The 21884-nt window shown below is 22.5% G+C and overlaps 5 protein-coding genes across 5 annotated transcripts; 4 read left to right on the forward strand and 1 right to left on the reverse strand. All coding sequences in view use genetic code 6, as the record gives it.

Annotated features, from left to right (window-relative positions):
• Positions 1-649: 649 nt before the first annotated feature.
• Positions 650-8862, forward strand: TTHERM_00886960 (C2 domain protein). The gene is made up of 22 exons (XM_001013626.3): positions 650-1029; positions 1125-1471; positions 1799-2073; positions 2123-2267; positions 2323-2436; positions 2542-2769; positions 2830-3021; positions 3131-3525; positions 3589-3746; positions 3878-4511; positions 4579-4976; positions 5403-5569; positions 5625-5817; positions 5973-6082; positions 6142-6306; positions 6357-6594; positions 6648-6911; positions 7083-7273; positions 7489-7796; positions 7965-8081; positions 8142-8293; positions 8369-8862. Exons 1-22 carry the CDS (start codon positions 918-920, stop codon positions 8575-8577), a joined length of 5112 nt encoding a protein of 1703 aa, XP_001013626.2. The 5' UTR covers positions 650-917; the 3' UTR covers positions 8578-8862.
• A 384-nt stretch (positions 8863-9246) lies between these two features.
• TTHERM_000886969 (hypothetical protein) lies at positions 9247-9570 on the forward strand (the record flags this gene model as incomplete). Its single annotated transcript, XM_012795448.1, has 2 exons — positions 9247-9431; positions 9507-9570. 2 exons carry the CDS (start codon positions 9247-9249, stop codon positions 9568-9570), a joined length of 249 nt encoding a protein of 82 aa, XP_012650902.1.
• Positions 9571-9935: 365 nt separating this feature from the next.
• Positions 9936-12646, forward strand: TTHERM_00886970 (hypothetical protein; the record flags this gene model as incomplete). Its single annotated transcript, XM_001013627.2, has 10 exons — positions 9936-10057; positions 10112-11160; positions 11824-11850; positions 11915-11943; positions 11999-12034; positions 12095-12124; positions 12183-12264; positions 12408-12410; positions 12493-12576; positions 12624-12646. 10 exons carry the CDS (start codon positions 9936-9938, stop codon positions 12644-12646), a joined length of 1485 nt encoding a protein of 494 aa, XP_001013627.2.
• A 1377-nt stretch (positions 12647-14023) lies between these two features.
• On the forward strand, positions 14024-15049 carry TTHERM_00886980 (kinase domain protein; the record flags this gene model as incomplete). The annotated part of the gene is made up of 1 exon (XM_001013628.1): positions 14024-15049. One exon carries the CDS (start codon positions 14024-14026, stop codon positions 15047-15049), a length of 1026 nt encoding a protein of 341 aa, XP_001013628.1.
• Positions 15050-18737: 3688 nt separating this feature from the next.
• On the reverse strand, positions 18738-21041 carry TTHERM_000886980 (hypothetical protein; the record flags this gene model as incomplete). The annotated part of the gene is made up of 14 exons (XM_012795449.1): positions 18738-18822; positions 18875-18961; positions 19024-19113; positions 19173-19262; positions 19315-19494; positions 19556-19642; positions 19700-19789; positions 19913-20002; positions 20101-20190; positions 20285-20377; positions 20436-20522; positions 20596-20685; positions 20742-20834; positions 20923-21041. The coding sequence occupies 14 exons, from the start codon at positions 21039-21041 to the stop codon at positions 18738-18740; spliced, it is 1371 nt and encodes a 456-aa protein (XP_012650903.1).
• Positions 21042-21884: the final 843 nt, after the last annotated feature.

Raw genomic sequence — 21884 nt, forward strand, 5'->3', positions numbered from 1 at the left:
TATTCTCGATTTAATCTCTATTTTAAAAAAATATTATAACCATTAATTTAATCAAACTTTAAAATATAATAAACCATTTACTATTACTAAATATAAATAAATAAGAAATATTAAATAGGAATTATATTATTCTTGCCCTCATAATAATTACAATTTTTATTTAGAGTATTATAAAATAATATCATTTAAATAAAATTAATTTTAAAATACAATGTGTGAATTGATCAAGGAAAGTAAGCTTATTGATGACTCTGTTAGATATTTTTTGCTGTCATTTCCTTTTGTATAGTTTAAAAAAAAAATAAACTATTCTTTTAGATTCAATAGGTACTTAACCAATATTTTTATCACATAGTTTTCATTCAATTAAAAGTATAATCTAGTTTTTGAAAAACCTTTAAGGATACAGCTTATGAATAAAATATAAACAGTAAAAAACTTCAAAAAAAATAGTATTATTTCTGATTTATATTACAATTAGTCTTTAATTTAAAAATAATTTAGGCAAGTAAATAAATATCATATATGCAAAATATATTTTGCTAAATATAAAATAGATTTTTAGTGTTTTTATTTATTATTTTACTAAAGATTTATATTAATTCTAGATGCAAATATTTTTTTGTTTTTATATTAAAATTGGGATATTAATTAACTGATATTTAAAAATTAGTCTATTGTATTCAATCAACTTTTAATATTTGCAAAATCTAATTATAATCAAAACTAACTTTAATTGTACAATTTTTAGGCTAATAAATTAGGCAGAAAAAGCTTTAAAATAATTATATAAAGCTAGTTCGAACATAAAAATTTAATAATAAATAGGATTAAATATACATTTATTTACTTTCACTTGATAAAAGTTTTATAATAAATAATTAAGCAACATAAATTTTGAATATTCTTTATCAAAAATGGCTTAAATAGCATCAGGTGTTAATGAAATTAAATCTAATTTAGGAGATATTAGAAAACTTATTAATTAAAACGCTCAATATGATCAAAAAAAAGAATACCAAGTATAAGGTAAAGCATAATCATGTTTTTTTCATTTGCATTATTTTTCATAATTGTTTAATTACATAGATCTCTCGCTTTTAATCATTTTTTTAATTTAATAGTGACTATTATTGAAGCAAGAGGATTAATAGCTAAAGATGCTGATGGGTCAGATCCTTATGTTAAAATATTTGTTGGCAAACTTCCACCTTAAGTCACAAATACAAAATCCAATGCCTCAACTGTAGTGTTTAACCAATCTTTCACATTCAAAGATTTATTCTTAAACCAAATTGAGCTAGAAAATCAAGAAATTACTTTATAAGTTATTGATTAAAATTAATTCGCTACAAACCCTTTAATTGGGTAGCAGTCAATAGGGCTTTCAACTCTTTATAGAAGTAATAACCATGAATTTTTCAAGACTTGGCTAACTCTGATCCACCCTGATCAAGGAATTGAGCCTTAAGTAAAAATTAATTTGATAAAAAATTCAAAAAACAATTTTAAACTTAGTTAAAAAGAATAATAATAGGTTTATATAATTATCTAATTAAAATACAAATCATATCTATTGATATTTACAATAAGAATGTTTATTTATTTTATTTAATATTAATGCAAACTCGTTCAAAACCTATTTATAATTTTTAAATCATTCAAATTTCTTATTTATATTAAAAAAATGGATTTAAACCGTTTTTGATCGTTATTAATTGCTTTTTACTAAAAATCAATAAAATTTCAAAAACTTAGAAATTAATTTTATAAAATTAATAAATCGTATATAAAATAGGGATACCTTCTTGTTTCCTGCTATATAATAGGTACAGAAGATAGACCTCCTGTTCATGATATTAACGAGGCAAAGGAAGATGACGATGATGGATGTAGTTTTTTAAATATACCAGATGAGGAGCTTAATGATGAGTAGAGAAAGAAAAAAGCTATTTGGAAATAACCTGTAGTGCCAATTAATATGCCTCTAAACAAGAGAGAATAGTATTAGTTATTAGTTTCAATTGTAAAAGGAGAAGACCTTCCAATTTTGACTGGTTCTACTTGTGACTCGTAAATTAATTTTTAAGGCTTTTATAATCTTTTGACAATAAAATGATAGGTTTATAGCATGCAGAGTAGGTAGTAATGTTTTAAGAACAATGACTGTTAAAAACTCGTAAAAACCGAACTTTTAAACTAAAATGGTTTTTCCTGTTTTCTTTCCAGTTTATAATGATAAGATAGTTATCAGAGTTTGGGATAGTGTAAAATTGATATCTAAAAAAATAAATTTATAAATGATTGTTTATTAAAATAAAGAGAACTTTGAGATCTGATAATTTTATTGCAGCTATTCCAGAAAAACCCAATGAAAATGACTGGTTCAATATAAATACATTGCATTCAAGAGGTGGTACCATGAGTTTTAGATGGGTAATGATTTAAATTTAAAAAATGAATTAATATATATAATGAATTAAATATTAAAAAAACACTTTTTGAGTAATCTATTATTAATTTATCTATTATGAAATAAAGTTTCATTTATATGGAGTACCCTTACCAGAAAGACCAGAAGGAATGATTGATGAAGTTGTAAAAAAGCTTACTAAATAAGTTGAAGGTACTATGTACATGGGTAGAATTTTATTGTCTTTATCTTTATCTCCTAATGAAAAAGCTGAATTAGGCTTATAGTCTTTGGGTGGATATAAAGAACCTCCTATCCTAAAATATATTATCAGATGTGATACATTTGAATTATAAGTAATTTAAATTTATTTAATTTTTTTTGAATAATTTATAAATAAACTAAATATGAATTAGAGTTCATTTGATTGTGGTTAATACATTATGATAGAAATAAATTTTGGTGGATAAGTGATACGAAGCAATCTTTGCTAAAAAAGAGTAGATAGCCATGAAAAATAAAAAAACAATTAACAGTCGTCGAGAACAAGAGAATTAAATTAGTACATTTGGAAAGATTCTAAATCACAAATAAAGGATGAATTATAAGTAATAATGATTTTTTATTTAGAAATTTTAATAATTAAATTAAAAATGTTATGAAATACATATTGCCTATTTGATTAATAGTTTATATTTTTCTTCAATTCTAAAATAGATTGATATACCGTTTGATCAATCTCAGCAGCCTGATGTTATTGTATCCCTTTATTCAGTAACTCCAAACAAAAAAACTTTAGATTATGATGTTGGTGATATGAAAAGATAAGCTTATATCAGAATAAAGCCAACTTCAAGAGAATTAGAGCACGAGTAACCTAAATGGTACTAGTTAAAACCTGTAAAATATAAAACTATCTAAGAAGTTCATTCTCACTTACTAATGAATGTAGAACTGAAAACAGAAATGGTAGCTAAATAAAAAACTCGCCATCCAATTAAAAGGAGTTTAAAATAAATGTACTAGTTCAAAGGATATTTATGGGGAGGCTATGATTTACTTCCTTCTCATCATTCAGATGATACATGTATAAAAGCTTAATTATAAATTGGGTAAAAAGAATAATATATTTTAATGAATTACAAACTAACAAAAATTTTATAAAATTAAAATAGTACTCGTATCATTGATGTTGTTACAGGAAGAAAGGGTAAAAATGTTATTTGGAATCATTCTCTCGAGTTTCTAATAGAGCTTGATGAAAAATTAGAATTCTCTTCAAATATTTTAGTTTCTTTTTACAATAAAAAATCTTCAGATGAAGAATTCATAGGTGATTTATTTTAAAATGTTATCATTAATTAAAATAATTATGTATTTTAATATATATAATATTAAATTTATTTAATTTAAGATAGATAAAATGTTTTTCGCGGGATTAATTTAATTTTAACTTTAAAATAGGTCAAATTGCTATAAAAGCAGTTGCTTGTGAAGTAAAAATTGATAATAAACAAATAAACATTCCACCTCCTAAGCCTAAATATTAATTTTATCACATTGTTTAAGAAGGCAAATCTAATGGAAGAATATTAGCCGCCTTTTAGTTATAAAGAAGTGAAAAAACTTTTAATCAAAATAATGATGTTAATGAGCCTAAATATGATAAAATTCTAAAAGACTAAGATTTTAAATATGTTTAAGTAAAATTCCCGTTGATAGGAGTAAGAAATTTACCTGAAGGAATAAGGGATCCTGAATTTGTATTTCGTATACCTCAACCCGATTTAAAATTTGTAATTACCTTAGAGGAAAGAAAGCAAAGAAAGGAATTAACTAGAAATTATTATTATGAGAAGATTATTACCTTAAAAAATAATGAGGAAGAATAGGAATAGGCTGAGTAGAAAAAAACTATAGGAGGAAAGATTTTTACTATGATTGCTGAATAGCAAAAAGTAGCTTTAAAAAATATTAATTTTTGCACAATCTTAGAAAATGATATTTCTGAATGTCTCAAGATTCCAGTAGACTTACAATTTACCCCTATTTTAGAACTTGAAATAAGAGACAGAGCGGCTGCCATAAAAACAGTGAGGTATCAAAATTATAAGAATATTTTTGTTTATTTCTGATTTAAAAATTAAAATAATTTATTTGTACAGATACCATAGCAGCATAAGTTTAATTGATTATATTCCATGGGGAGATGTTGGCACTAAGAATGCTAAAATAGAATTTTTTGAGATAGGCAAATTAAATTTAATGTTGTTATAAGATGAAGATTAAGATGCTGTACAAAATTAATTCAATGATGATGATGAAGGGGATAATGAAGATGAATAAGATTCTCGTGAAAACGATTTTGATGATAATCGAGATGCAAATTTAATATTCACTGAGTAGTTCAGAGAAGAAGTAGATTAGTAAAATTAGAACAGTGATGATAAAAGGCGTCTTTTAAGCAATAAAAATTTAGATAAATTAGATGGAGATGATTAGCCTTAGTCATTAAAAAATTTGCAAAATCTAGATAGCTTATCTAAAGCTGATTAAAAATCATGTAAGAAATCTAATTATTTTTAATATATTTTAATAATAATTAAAAATACTTTTTTAATTACCAAAAAAAAACAAAATTCTTAACTAAAAACCTATTTTACTAAAAAAACTAAAAAAATACAATCAAATATCATAAAAATTATAAGTAATCAATTATAAAAAAATTTTTTTATTGATTTTATAGTAAATACTTATGATTTAATTTAAGAAAATCAGTTTATTGTTTTATAATAAAGAATATATAAAAATCTTAAATTTTTAAATAATTTATTTGTGTAATTATTTTTTAGAGTTGTTTTAAACTTCTTTTTTATTATATCATTCTATACTTGGATTGCAATTTAGTAATGGTTGAAGAAATATTTAAAAACTAAATTAGTTCAAAATTTTGAAAATAATTTTTTAATTTTTTGTTTTTAAAACTAAGAATTTGATTTGAAGAGTGAAAGTAAGAGTCGTGCAACTGGTAAAACAAAAACTAGTAAAAAATCTACTTCATCTACAGCAAGAAAGTTATTATTATAATAAAAATTATTTGAAAGTACTCAAACCTTTTTTAATGCTGAATTTAACCCATCTGTTGAGTTTACTAAAGTAAATTAATGTTAATCAATTAAGCTAATACTAATATGAGTTTATTTATTTATAGTCATTGATTGATGAAGCAAACTTTAAACTTGAAAGAGAACAAAAAATCTAAAAGTTAGCTGATTTAGTTTTTGAATTAAAAAAAATGAAAAAAAAAGATGAAGGCAGAGAAAAGCAATTACTTAGAGAAATCGAAGATTTAAAGAATTATTTAGTAAAGGAAAATATTTTCCTAGAATAAGGTGATGATGGAGGTAATAAATTTATTTTAAACTATGAACAGAAAATTTAGAAAAATAAACGAGTTTAATTAATGCTCAATTTGATTTTGATGTTTCTATAAATTTATTTTAGAAATTTAGAATTATTATTTTAATGTATTTTTCAACATTTCTTTTGTATTTAAAAGCTTAAGAAAATTTTGATTATGGTAGAGAAATAGTGAGGGTACCTCTTTAAGATTAGTTAGAAAAAGGTCTACCTTATAAAAAATTCAGACTTTATATGTACGGAAACAATGTAATCTTTTAATATTAATTTGAATCATTTAATCTTAAATATGAACAAAATATTAATAGACACATGATATAGGCATTCCTACAGCAGCAGTAATAAAAGCTCATTTAAAAGTTTTAGAGCATGATATAGAGATAATAAAACAAAGAAAAACCTAAATTAGAGAAACTCTTAAAAATAAATCTAATAGAAGCTCTATGAGTCTGAGCATGAGATCTTCCATTTAGGTAATATTTTTGGAACAAAATAATTTTTTAAATCATATTTTAAAATAAAGTCTAATACATTTAAAAGTTCTAGAAAAACTAGTAGAAGTTAAAAATTAGGTGAAAACAAACCACTTGTAAGTTACGAATGTGAAGGAGACGACTAAAGATTCCCATTTGACATATTTAAAAAAACATTTTTAGAATTCTTTCAAAAACAATTTGAACTTAAAACAAGAGTTTATTTACTACGTTGTACAAATATTAGTGCATAAGCTTCCAAAATAGAGGCATATCATCTTTTGGCAGGTTTAATATTTGGTTTCTTACATAATTATTTATTAAAATTCAAATATTTATAGGAGAAGCTGCTGTTTGTTCTGCTTCGTCTTACCCTTGGGTCATTGTAGGAGATGGTGAAAATAGAGGTAAAAATATTATTAAAAACATAAAAGATGATGCAAATATAGCTGTCGATACTCTTAATCCTGAATTCTTTAAAATGTATGAGTTGGATGCTACTCTTCCTGAAGATTGGAATCTAGTTGTTAAAATAATGAATAAAGGTACCGCCATAGATGCCCTAATAGGTTAGTTTGAAATAGATCTAGAAGATAGAGTTCTAGGTAAATATAATATTAATGTCATTTTAATTAGTATATTTATGTATCAATTTAGATATTTAATAAATGAGTATTTTGAAAAAATAATTAAAGTTTCAAAATAAATAAAGAACATTTTATATTTTTATTTGATGTATTGTATAGTTTTAATTTTTATAAATTGAAAAATCAAAGGCCAAAAAGAACTAAGGAGAAGGATAGCTTATTAAACATACATAGAATATTTTAGAGAAAAGTGTGAGCAGTATAAGTATAACTATGAAATAGGAGACAAAAAGAAAAATTATGAAATCAAAATTAATGAACTCATTACAAAAATAGAAGCACTTGATAGAAATCTAAAGCTTCCAGTTGAATATTTAGAGGTATATTTTAAAAATTACCTTGTTTTATAAGTTGATAAAGCAAATTTATTTAAATGGAAAGAAAATTTATGAATTTAACAATTTAACTGTTGTTTGTTGACTGATATTCAAAATTTTATTAATTTCAAACCAAACCAAGTTAAAAATATGAAATTAAAATAAATTTAATGAATCAAATATCACTATTAACTCAATTTAAAACAAAATTTAAATAGTTAAAACATCCCGAAAAAAATACTTGCCAAGGAACGATTGAGTTTTTCCTTGAACCTTTCCCATTCGATGTTGCAAGAATAATTCCACCTTCTACTATTGAAAAACCCTAACCTATGGAGTTTGAAATTAGACTAATTATTTGGGAAACATTTGATATTCCTATTTCTAATCCAATATAAAAAAGTACAGTAGATATATTTTTGACAGTTTCTTTAGATTCCACAGCTAACATTAAAGGAGAAGAAATAGTAAAAGAAACAGATGTTCATTTTGGGTCTGAGAATGGAAACGGTGTTTTTAATTACAGGTAAATACTTTTTTATAAGACATTCAATCACTAAAAAAATAATTATTTTTATTTTTATTTACTTCATGAATTTTTATTGTATTATTTATAAAAATACTACTTACTTACTTACTTACTTACTTACTTACTTACTTACTTGAATTGAATTTATTTTCTTTTTGTTAAAAGAATGGTCTTTCCACTAGTTATTCCTTGCTCATTTCCTCGTCTCAGATTACAAGTTTCAGATTTTTCTACAGTGGGTTCGAATGAAAGTTTAGGTGAAACTGTTATCACATTAAGAAAGTAAATTTTTCATCTAGTTTTGGTTTAGTTTTTTTTATATATTTTTGTTATTCAAAATAGGGCTCTTAAAAAACTGAAGGAGGGTATAGTATTTTAAATGCCAACAACTAAGTTTAAATTTGAGCATCCTAACTACCCAGGACAAGATAGAGGATGTGTATCAATTTCAATGAAGATTATAAATAAATAGGCAGCAGAGTCAGATCCTGTAGGTAAGATAGTGAATTTTAAAATAAAAATTTATTAATGAATGAGTATATTTATTGATAAATTGTTTTATATTAAAGGTGAAGGATAAAATGAGCCAAATAAAGACCCTATTCTTGAGAAACCTAAAGAAGGTAGAAATGTTGGTGATTTCCTAAAAGGAACTGCCCTAGATTTTTCAGCTTGGAGTTTTTTTGGTTTAACTGCGTTAAAATACTTTGCAGGTATTTTCGTTTCTATTGTAACTATGATGATTCTATTTGTTAAGCCAGGTATATTAGTAAATTGAATAAGATAATTAATTGTATTAAACGTGTAACAAATATATAAAATTATACTTTTCATTTTATTTTTATTTATTATTGAAGAAATTCTTAGTATATAAAATAAATATTGAATAATTTATATTTAATTTTAAGCATACTTTCTTTAAACTTAATACTTATTAAATAGGAATTTTGGTACATTGAAAATATTAAAGAAACTACTTAAGAAACTAATATCTTCTCAATAATTATATAATTATTATAAATCTTTATTTATATTACATATCAAATTTAACTTTTTTTATAAAACTTATTTAATTATTTTATTTTATCATCTTTTGATAAACACATTAATTACCAAAGTTTTCTAAATTATTTAAAATTGCAATATTAAATTAATAATACAATATAATAGAAACAAAATAGTAATTTGTGCCCTTAATTTATTTATTACCCGCCATAATTTAAACAGCTAACAAGATATTTTTAATTATTATTTGAAAATTTAATTCCTATTTTATAATTAATTAATATGCTAAACTAATAATAGATCATGATTTCTACATCTTAAACTGTAAACAGTAATAAAAATGGTAAAAATTAAGAAATATAACCATAGATATCTCATACAAACTATCCTAAAGTGATTAATAATTAAAGCGAAGAGGTTTAAAATAAAGTATACGAGGAGGATGAATTAATTTATTATGATTTGTTTAGCGAATGCCAAGATTATGTTATTGAGTCATGTCTTGGACCTCTAGAATATAAAAACTTGTAAAAGATTTTACCTGTAGGGAAATTAACAAAATTTAACTAAGCTCTTTTATAAAATATCCAAAGATAGATTTATTAGTAGCTGTAAATAAGATTAAAGGTATTGTTTTAGAATTTATTCAAAATATTTCTTGAAAATAGCTAAAATTTTATATTATTTTTATCAAATAAAAAGAAAAAGTTTGCCATTCTACAAGAAAAATATCAAATCAAAGACTAATTAGTAAAGATCTAAATGATTAAACAAGAACAGTAAATTTTATAATCCTTAGGTTTTAGTGATAATATAGTAGACTAAGATGAAAATTAAGTTTTTTTTGAGTTATTATTAAAAAATATGAAGTTACTTACAAATGATAAATTAATTTCTTAAGTAGAAGAAAATTAGTAAAAAGATATAAATTATCTTGAAGCTAATAAACGCTGATTTTTTTATTTTTTGTATTTTATTATTAGATAGATAAATAGATAGTTTTTGTTATATTCTTTAATTGTATTTATTCTTTATAGATATAATTAGTTCGTAATAGTAAATATTTCAATTGCTATTTACCATTCACTAGTTCAATCCTTTTTTATTGTATGTTTAAGATTTTAAATTTAAATGGATGATATCATAAATTTGCATATTTTAAAGTCTGGTATTTAATTAGGTTTTGTTTATAGTAAAATACTTCAAAAATCATTATTTAATAACTAGCTGTAAGTAAATAAATAATTTATAAAGTAAATTTATTTTAGGGTGCGAATAGGGATAAATTCAAATATATTATTACAAAGGTAGAAAGAGACTCTGACAAAAATGGGAGGAAGCAATTCAACAAGCCAATAACTTTAGGAAAAATAATTATTAGGTAAGATAGATCCTGAGAATATTCCTAAATGCAAAGATCATTAGGAGGAGAGTTTGATGTTTGTTTGCACTGATGAGAAATGCAAAAATAAAATGGAAATAATTTGTAGGGTTTGCGTTTCAAAGTAAAGAGACAACATACATCGAAACCATAGAGTGTAAAGCATCAAAGAAATAATACAGGAGGTTATTAGTAACTTTAAAAGATTAGATGCTTTAGGAGTAAATAATAATAATGGAAATTTAAATAGCAGCATAAATATGAACTCTAATATATCTAGCAATACACCAAATAGATCATTTAATAATTTATCTAACAATATTTTAACTTAAGGCATTCCGAGTGATTAGGATATCGAAGAAAGTTTCAAAAAATTAGCTTAAGATTTCATGATACTTTCTCAAAATTGCAAGGAATTAAGTGAATAAATTATGCACTTTTTAATCTTATCAAAAGAAGATGGAAAGAAAATAGAAATAGAAAATACTCGTGCACAAACTAAAAAAATAATAGTTGATATATCAAATATGTGTTCTAACCCAAATATATCTGGTTATTAACAAAGTGTAAAGAAACTAGAATAGTATTTAAAGTTTAATGGGATTAAGGCAAAATTTATAGATAGCGATGGTAATCTCAAGAAACAAGTAAAAAAAGGTACATCAGATTGGCTTAATAGCATTTGGGAAGAAATGAAAACAATGACATAAGCAGTTTTAAATATAAAGAATATTGGGCCACTTCCTTCTTACGTAGAAATGTTGGAATAAATGTAAAAAAAGGTTAAAGAATAATAAACATAGTATTAGCTAAATGAATATTTAAAATAGTAGTAGTATCTTCAAGAATAGCAATTATTAAAATAGCAAGAACTAGAAGAGCAAATGAGGCAAGAGACTCAAAAAAGATAGGAAATCGAGGAATTTTTACGTCAACAAAAAGAAGAAGAAGAAAATGAAATTAAGAGAATATAAGGTAAATTAAGAACATTCAATTTAATTAAGAAAAATCTGTATCCATCCATTGGTTTGTTTCTGAATCATTTGAATTTTGTGCTGTTAAGCCGCAGTATGGATTTTCTAAAAAGCAAAAATTCTAGATTAGTAAATTAGTTTAAATGGAAATGTAAATTGATCAGTAATTTTAATTGAGGGATATTTATATTTCATTTTTTCTGTCTATTTTTTAAGAACTCTAAAATTTATCTTGTTTAAATTTATGCTAATTTATTGCCGAACAAATCAATTTTCATTAGTCAGTATTAAAAAATTTACTAGCCTAATTAGTTTTTTTGCTTGATAGCACTTTAAATCAGCATGCAATGAATCAAAATTTAGAAAGTAATTTTCACTTAGTATTCAGCACACAAACAATTTAAATTATTGTTTTGAACAAATTGCTTTTATTGAAAAGCATTACTTTTAGATTTTTAAATAGTTGTTTGATTAGTCAATTTAAAAGTATTTACTTATTTGATCAAAATTAATTGTATGAAAAATGTTTATTCAACCTCATTATTTTCTATCAAAAACATATCAAACAATACATTTTTGATAAAAATCAATCATTACAGTTTTTCAAATATTTTTTTTTCCGAAGTAATAACTCTATTAAATTATCCATGAATTTTTTTAATAGAAGAGAAGATTAGAGATTTTTAGTCACGTAATTGAAGCTACAAGAAATCAAAATAGTCTCAAATTTTTTATGTAATATTTATATTTTACAGGAAAGCAATCACTTGTTAGGCAAAGAGATGTAAGTTTATTCGATTATTTATAAAATAGTGAATGATATTTTAAAAATAAAAAAGAATTTAGTAAATCAAATGGAGTATCATGTTCAAAATGTATATATTATTTATTTTTGCTTCCTCATAGTAGTAAAATTTCATTTATATTAAACATAGTGCCACAACAACCATTGCAAATATGTTGAAGTATATAAAAAATATTTTCACTAAAAAATCAACTTTATATGATTGAATTTATAAACAGTGGGTAACGATTCTAGAATATTTAATTCTAGTTTATTTGAGAAACGATATTTTAACATATGACATTCTATCGTAAAAAGGGAGTAATATTTTTAAGATTTTGATAAAAAGCTATATTTTATGTTTGATCTTGCCAGAAGAAAATAAGAAAAATCGTTGAAAATAGCTTTTTTGAAGAAAACTCTAAATTAATTTATTAATTTATTTAACTTACAAAATTAATTAGATCGTAAATTTTTTTCTTTTTTTCTATTAATTAAAGTAATAATTTAGACTAAATTAATCTTAATCATTAATCTTAAACTCTTTAGGAGGTTTATTTATTTTGAAGAGAATTCAATAGTTAATCATTACTAATTTTATATATAAAATGGCGAAAATATTAAAATCAGACAGTAAATTAAATATTTTTGAATATTTCTAAGTTATTTTTGTTAATTAGCAAGTAAAAAATTAAGATTTTGAGACATTATTCTAAGTGATTGACGATAATTATGACTGAATAATTTTTAAAAAAAATAATTATAGTTTGTAATTATTTGAAAAAAAAAACTAAATAAAAATAACTTTATAAATAAATATTACAGAAATATGTAAAATTTTTGACACATGATTCATTAAATATTTCTATTATGCATTTTGAAAATTCAATGCAAAGCTTTTTTTTGATGAAAATCTAAAATAAACAAATAGATTGTAATGTTTTTCCAATAATTTCTTGCTATTAACAAAAACATAAATTAATTATTAGGGAGTAAATTTAATTTGAAGATTAAGCAAGTTAGAATGTATTGATTGATATAAAAAGTGGGAAGTAAATTTAAATACATCAAAATTAGTAGATTAAACTATCTTTTAAATAGGACGCATCACGAGTAAAATAAAAATTCATATACATACTATTTTTATTTTAATAAATAAATGCATTATAAAAAGCTTGTAAATAGACATTTCTTACATTTTTGACTTTTAAATGTATGCTTTTTGATCGAATAGGAAGTAGTTAACTATAAAAATTAATTATTTTATGATTACATATTTTTCTATATTTAAGGGGGTAAGCTTGAATTGAAAATCAACTGATTTATTTAATTACGCCTTTCATTAAAGCATGTAAAAGCTAGTTAATTAATTAATTAATTATGATAACTTCAAAACATTTTTTAATAAAAATAGAGGGTAAGAATTTGAAAATTAACCAGAGGTAGGCTGTCAACTGGAAAGAACTTAATTTTTCTAAACAAAAGAAAACAGTAATAGAAATTTTATCTAGACTTTTATATAACTACATTTTAACTAATAAAAGGATGTATTTTATTTTGCTTTTTGTTTGGAAATAGCATTTATTTCTCTATAAATATTTAAGTGCACTGACGGAAAGGTGATGAATAACCAGATGAAGGAAATCATTAAATAAATAAAGTTATTGGGTAATTAAAGAGGAAAAAATTAAAATAAAAGTTTTTTTTATGATTCTTTTATTTTAGGAGAACCATCTTGAAACAAAAAGAGCAGTCCGCCTTTTACAAAAAAAATTAAAAGTATTTTATTTTAGAAATAAATTTATGAAAATTCTAAGCTAATCTCTCTTTTACTTAAATAAATATTAGATTTTTTTGTGTTTTAAGAGTAAATAACTGCTTCAAAATAAAATGAAAAGAAGAGTCTATAAAAATTACACTAAAAAAAAAGATGATTTATTTATTTATTTTGTTTATATTTGCAATATCTTGTATGTTATTTAGTATTTAAATGTTTTGGTTTTGATGATTAATTTTTATTAAATTTCAGACTGAGCTTATTTTTTAATATAATTATTTATTAATTAAAAAAATTATAAAAATGACTAAAGATTCTCTTCTAAAAAAAGGTGGCCAAGCCTTTATTATTCATAAAGGAAAAAAATCAATAAGCAAAGTTTTCATCAGTGAGAAATCATTTTAAAGAGAAAATAATATCTAACTAAATTTCATCTAGCCTTTGAATAAAATCTTTAAGAATAAACCTTTTGCTGAGGCTTATCCATAAAAAAATACAAAGAATCTTAATAAAAAAGAATTTAAAATGAAAAAATACGATGGTGACTTGCAAACTTATTTAGATAAAAATCCCAATCTAAGTGAAGAAGAAGTGCGCCTGTTATTTGTTAAAATTATTTATCCGGTTTTTATTTTACACAGATGCAAAATATATCATGGAGATCTAAAGCCAGAGAATTATCTGTATAAGATATGCAAAAGAACTAAGGAGTTATTTATTTATTTAACAGATTTTGGTGGTGCTGATATACTCAGTTCTCGAAATGAAAAAATCCACACGCCTTATTGCTACTCTCACAAATTCCATCCTATTAATTTATTAGACTAAAATCATCCACATTTCAACCCCTTTTCAGCTGATTGCTATATGCTTGGGGTAATTTTATCTCGCATGTCTTCACACTTAAAAGACATATCTTCTGATTTGAGAATTTTATTAGATCTTCTTATTAATTATGAACTGTAAATTGAGTAATTAATTTTATTTAGATGGATAAATTGCAGTGAAAAAGCTAGAGATTTAATTCTTAAATTATCTAAAGCAAGTTAAGATTGTGATTAAAAAGAAAACACATCTGAAAATAAACAAAACATGCATTAATTATTTGGTTACTAATAAAGTCTATAGATTTAAAATCCTATTTCTTAAAACATTTATTATCAGCCCATTTAATACTAGTACTAAGTTTATAATCCTTATTCATATCCATACGATTTTAACTATGTTTAATTGATTCAGAATAGTACTTTACCATATTCTCCTAATAGCATTATATATAACAACCTAACATATAATTCATATCAATAATCATTATCCTTTAGTTAATGATTAATTAATTAATTGCTTCTATTTTATTAATTTTACGCAAAATAATTAAAATAATGAATATAAGATAAAATATCTATTATTCTAAAATAAAATTTGACTAGCTACTTTATTAATCATATCAAAATTACTCAAAGCTAATTATCAAATTAACACAATAAATTTATTAATTACTATTAGAAGTCATTTCTTATCAATTACATTAAAAACTTTGTAAAACTTAATATTTTAGCAAAATCTCTTTGTATAATTTAATAATTAGTACCAATGATTTTATATCACTTAAAAAAATTACAATCTAGATAGACCATGTGTAAAAGCATCTTCCTATTGTCTTTTATTAATTATTTTATATTTTATATTAGTTATGACCATTAAGATGTTTAATTAAAAATAAACTTCAATTATTGGTTTATGTATTTTTGGGTAAGTGTAAAAACACGCAAATTTTTATTACTTTATTTGTTTATTTAATGATTATAATTCAATTATTTTTAATAGATTCTCAAAAATTAAAAAAATATAAATAAAAAATGTTTATTCATTTTATTTATCATTTGTTAGAATAAATTTAATTTTAAACAAAAAATTTTGAGAGCAATTGTAATTATCAATAAAACTCCTTTCTTTATTCATATGATATAATAAATTAATTTATTTTAAAAAAATAAATTTTAATTATGTAAATTAAAATATGTAAAGCTTAAATACCATTATTTATTAAAACACCACAAATCAAAATTTAATTAGTAAATAACTTTCTATTGTAATGATATTAAAAGATGTTATTTATTTAAGTTGTTTTTGTCCATGAAATAAATAGCTAATAATAGACTCAAAATAAAACTTACTTAAGAAAATTCAAAAGGAAATAAATAATATTTTTAAATATTTATCAAATTTTCCATTAATCAAATAATTAAATTAGAACTAATAGCTAATTATTTTTGATAGTTAAGATGTTAAAAAATTCTATTGATTTATCTTGATTAACCCATTAGGTAAATAACTTAAAATATGCTAAATTCTATAATAAAAAAAAAGCAAAATTATTAATGTAATATAAAAACTCGTAAAAAAATTATTAGTATTTCTGGTTAAAATACCAAAAGTAAAAATTTAATTAAAAATACAGTAGACATAATTAACTAATTAATTGTAAATAAAGATATTTGTCTCCAACATCAATGTTTTAATCATAAATAATTGATTAAAAATTATTTAAAAATGGCCTTATTTTATGCTATTTTTATTTATTTTTACTATATTTAGGCTTTGCTTTTTTACATTTTTGTTGAGCGGAATTTATTTTTATCAAAAAATTGTTTATTTTATAAAATAATTATCAGATTTTATATCAATTATGTAAAAAAGTTAAAAGTAAATAAACAATTAATAGCATTTATTTTTCTTTTTTTATTTATATGATACAACTTTTGTATTCAAATTTTAATTAATTTTCTTGACATGCTATATATAAATTCGCTATTTTTTTAAAAAAATTCATTTTTTGATAATTTAGAATATAAAAAAAATAATTATCATTTCTATCAAAAAAAGTATTTATAACTAAAAAAATTATTAAAAAATTAAACTTCTCAATTTATTCATTTATTAGTTTATATTTGATATTAATAAATAGTCAATTAAAATTATATAGCATGCTTATATATAAGGATACATTAATTAGTAAAAATAATATTTTGGTAAAAAGATTAAAAAACTACCAAAGTAAATGATAGATTTTTCATCTAAATAAAAAAATTAATTTCAGTTTTAAAAATAATTTTAACCTGAACCTGATGTTGAATCATAATAAAATATATCAATTATTTGCGATGATAATTATTTCTATAAATTTTCTTAATAATAAAATAATTTATACCACTAAAACGAAGTAGAAATAATATAAAATTTTATTATCCCTCTAAACAAAATAGTTTAAATAACAGGAAAAAAAAGCATATTTGTTGAATATTTCTTGATAGGCGATATAATTTAAATGAAAAAAATGTAAATGAATCTTGAATAGTTCTTATTTGTAAATCCCTAGATTACAGAAAGCATAATGAAACAAATATTATAATAAATTTTGTTTTAAATTTCCATAATGCACTATTATCAAATCACTCATGGAGATATTAAATTATCAAATATATTAATTGATATTCTGCCTAATAATTAGATAATAGCAAAAATTATTGACTTCTAAACCAGTTCCTATCACCAGTCATTTTTTGGAAGCTCATTTAAACCTAAAGGATTCTCAATATCAAATACACCTACTTGCTACCTAAATCTATGGAAAAAAAATATATTTTCTAGACCTTATAACCCTTTTGATATGGATTTACACCAAATTGAGATTCTTATGTTTTAACTCTACACTTAAGTAGCTAAAAATTAAGTCATATCAAAATAATTAAAAGATTTTATTAATTTTTATCCAAAGTAAAAAAGTATATTTTAAATTTTAAACCATATATGGATCAAACCAGCTGAATAGTGACTTTACAAAGCTAAATAACAATAACTTTATATTAAAATTATTTTTCTATTTAAAAAATTATATTATTATATGTCAACTATGTGTGAAAAAAATATATTTAAATTAAATACAATAATATAAATTGAATATAAATAGCAAATTTAATAGAAATATTTATCACTCAAAAAAACATGAATATTTTTTTTTATTTTCTATTAAATATTTTCTAAAATTTTTTATTATATCTTTAAATGATAAAATTTTACTTAAGTTTTCCTAATTTGTTTTTAAATAAATTATCCTAATTAAATTATAAATTAAGCTTTAATATTTGATTTTATAAATAAATGTGCTATTTTTCATTATTTCTAAAGTTGGAAAATCTATAAAAAAAATTATTTTATTATTAATTTTTTATATCAAAATCAATAAATTGAGAAAATAAATTTATGAAAAATTTATAATTTTATAAATTAATTTAACAAAGATTAAATTTAATTTTTAATAAATTTTTTAATTTATTTGATACTTACTTTTGAAATTTTAATAGTAAAATATTATGACAATTTTAATAATTTTACTCTTAATTAAATTTTATAAATTTATAGGTTTATTTATTGAAATATTCTTAGAAAATATTTTATTTTTTAACTTGGTGTGTCTTTATACAATATTCTAATCAAAACTTTTGATAATTTTGATTATTTTAATTATATATTCAATTAATATTTTTAACTAACTACTTAAATCTGTTAATAGATCCAAATATTTAATATGTATTTTAAATTATTCATAAAATTAATGTCGAAAGTGATAAATATAAATTATAAAACTTGGCTAAATTAATATATTTTAAAGCATAATAGCAAAATAAATTTATGGAAATTGATTTAAATTTTATTGAGAAAAATTAAATAGATTATTTAAGTTGAAGGAAGTGGTCATTTGTGAAAAATAAATTAAAACTCAACAATGAGTAACATGCTATATAAATTTAACGAGTATTAAAATAATTTTTTAAATGTTTTATCATAATTTAGTAGTTTATATTGATTAGACTTAGAGATGCTATTTACATTAATATGATAGTTAGTTTTTTTTAGAAGTGAGTTGATTTATTGATTTTTTTTAATAAAAACTTAATAAATTTTTGAGGATATTATAAATAAATCTTAATTCTAATTTAAATAAACTTGTTTCAATTCAATCTTCGTAATCTAATTCGTAGGCTAAAACAAGGAGAGGTAATTTTTTAATTATTTAGTAGGCTAAACTTTCTTCACAAAAGCTAAAAAATATTATAAAAATAAATTTTTTTGAAATAAGTGAAAAGCGGTTACTTGAAAAGATCTATATTCAGTTCATAAATATTTTGTAATGTGAGGACTGACTAAATTAGTAAATCACTAATTTCTTTATCTTCTAACCTATAGTTTTTTAAAAAGATTATTATTTATTCAAATATATTTCTTTGATAAACAGCACATACCCTATTTCTAAAGTTAAAGATCTAATTTGAGGATGTTTTGAAATTTTGTTAATTAAATAGCAAAAGCTTATTTGCTATATTTCGCTTGGACTATATATTTATTTTATATGAAATATTTGTAAATTAATAATAATTAAAATGTATTTTACACTGTCCAAAGATTAAAATTTTAAAGACTTTTTATTGAGGTGATATTATCAGCAAATTACTCAAGTCCCATTCCTGTTACTTCATTTTATCTATTTATAAAGAAGATTAAATTATTTTAAATAAATAAAAATTAATCATTACCCAATATAAATTTAAAGATAGAATAAATGAGGTAGTTCAGATAACAAGGAAGATATTTGCTCAAATCCTTAATCTCCAATTTTATTATTAAACAGGGACAAGGATAGTCTTTATAATTATTTAAATTGCGATATATGTTTAGTTATTGAAATAATAGTGTCATCATTGATGTCATTCTTACTTTTTAATTATATTTTTTCAAATGAATTATTTTGTTTTAATAATATATAAACAATCATACTAAAAATTAAAATCAATTGTATGAAGAGGAAAATCAGGCTTAATGTGCTATACTGGAATAATTGCTCCTTCACTAATTTATGCTTTTCTAAATAGATTTTTGTAAGCTTCATTAATAATATTTCTTAAAATTATAATAAATTACTGAAAATGTATGGTCAATTCTTGTAAATATGGAAAATTGGCAATGCATTTTAATACATTTATGAGCCCAGTATTCTAGATTGAGTTATTGCTATTTATTTTACAATTATTATAGAAAAATTATTAATTCATTTAATTTAATTCAATTAAAGGAATTTTTAAATGTATCAATATTAATTATAGTTAAAATAAAGAAAAGTTATAAATTTTTTACTAGAAATATAGCTCAAGATCCTTCAATTTATTTAAATTTTGTAGTGATTTCATGATATACCTGCCTGATTCTTTAGATATGTTATTCTTTCTATTTATCCAAAAATATTTGTTATTAAAAATAAATATTGTTTTATTATATTCTAAATTAGAGATAAATTGAAATCACTTTGTTAATATAATTATTACCCTACACAATACATAAATTAATTGATATTAGTCATTCTGCAAATATGCTAAGTTATACTGTCTATGGTTTAATCTGATAGATAATTATTGCTATTTTATTTATTGAAAATAAATTGTTCATCCTCAAATATTTATTAATGCTAAAAAACTATAAAAAATTTATAATAATATTTTTAAAAATTACTGCAAAGAAAGCCTAAAGTTTTTGATGCTATGGTTTTTATATGTAAAACGATCAAAAACTTCAGGTAGACCTTCGTCTTTTAATCCACAATTCCTTGATTTAGTTAAAATAATTTTCCATTTAAATATCCTAAAGATAATATTCCATTTACTATAAAATGAGCTCTAAATAATCTAAATTCTTTGATTTTATTTTTTTTAAAAGGGAATCTAAACCACTATTTCCTATATTATTATTCCTATAAAAATATTTACTGTTTTTATACTGACAGCAGATATATAAATAAAAATAAATAATCTAAAATTGTATACTTCAAATTAACTTCTAGCTCTTTTAAATTATGCATTTTTTAAAGTTCTTCGCCAATGCTATGCAGTCCTTATTCTTTAATTTTATTTTATCTAATTTTGTATTATTATATTGCTTATTTATTTTGCTACAAAAACTAAACTATTACTATAGCTATAAGGAAAATGATTCCAAAGATGAAAAATTCTCGAGCTTTTCTAAAACCTATGTTATTAATGTCTCATCATCTAAGCCATTATTCCTTTTTTAATATTATTTTGGTTAAATATGCAATTATTTTATCTATCTTTTAAAATAATAAATAAATAGATTATTATTATTAAAAATACTGATAGTTTAGTGATAAGTCCCTAATGGAGGCAGGGCGCTGGTAAAGATCTCCGAATAATTCAAGTGTTTCACTTTCATCATCATTATCCAAGTTTTACTTAATACTATTCAGAGACATTCACAAAATGAATGAATATCAGAAATAATTCTCTCACACACTTTTTATCTTAATATTTATTCTGCGAAATCAATATATTAAAAATAATAATGTATTATTTATTTCCTTAAATAACATTAGAATGATTTAACTTTTTAATAATTTACAGCAAAAAAAAAAACATTTAACTTTTTTTAATAAATTTGCTGGCTCGTTTTTAATCTATGATATTTAATTAATATCTTTAAAACATTACTTTTTGCTTACCAATTTCCACATTTATCATTAAATGTTTAATTAATTAACTTACTAAGATTTAAAGTTTATAATTTTAAATAAACATCAAATCCTTATCAATTCTTTTTTTACATTAATTTTAATTAATTAATTGGGGTTGGGGTTGGGGTTGGGGTTGGGGTTGGGGTTGGGGTTGGGGTTGGGGTTGGGGTTGGGGTTGGGGTTGGGGTTGGGGTTGGGGTTGGGGTTGGGGTTGGGGTTGGGGTTGGGGTTGGGGTTGGGGTTGGGGTTGGGGTTGGGGTTGGGGTTGGGGTTGGGGTTGGGGTTGGGGTTGGGGTTGGGGTTGGGGTTGGGGTTGGGGTTGGGGTTGGGGTTGGGGTTGGGGTTGGGGTTGGGGTTGGGGTTGGGGTTGGGGTTGGGGTTGGGGTTGGGGTTGGGGTTGGGGTTGGGGTTGGGGTTGGGGTTGGGGTTGGGGTTGGGGTTGGGGTTGGGGTTGGGGTTGGGGTTGGGGTTGGGGTTGGGGTTGGGGTTGGGGTTGGGGTTGGGGTTGGGGTTGGGGTTGGGGTTGGGGTTGGGGTTGGGGTTGGGGTTGGGGTTGGGGTTGGGGTTGGGGTTGGGGTTGGGGTT

Source organism: Tetrahymena thermophila (genome assembly GCF_000189635.1).
Source record: "Tetrahymena thermophila SB210 genomic scaffold scf_8254814, whole genome shotgun sequence".
Classification (NCBI taxonomy): Eukaryota; Ciliophora; class Oligohymenophorea; order Hymenostomatida; family Tetrahymenidae; genus Tetrahymena; species Tetrahymena thermophila.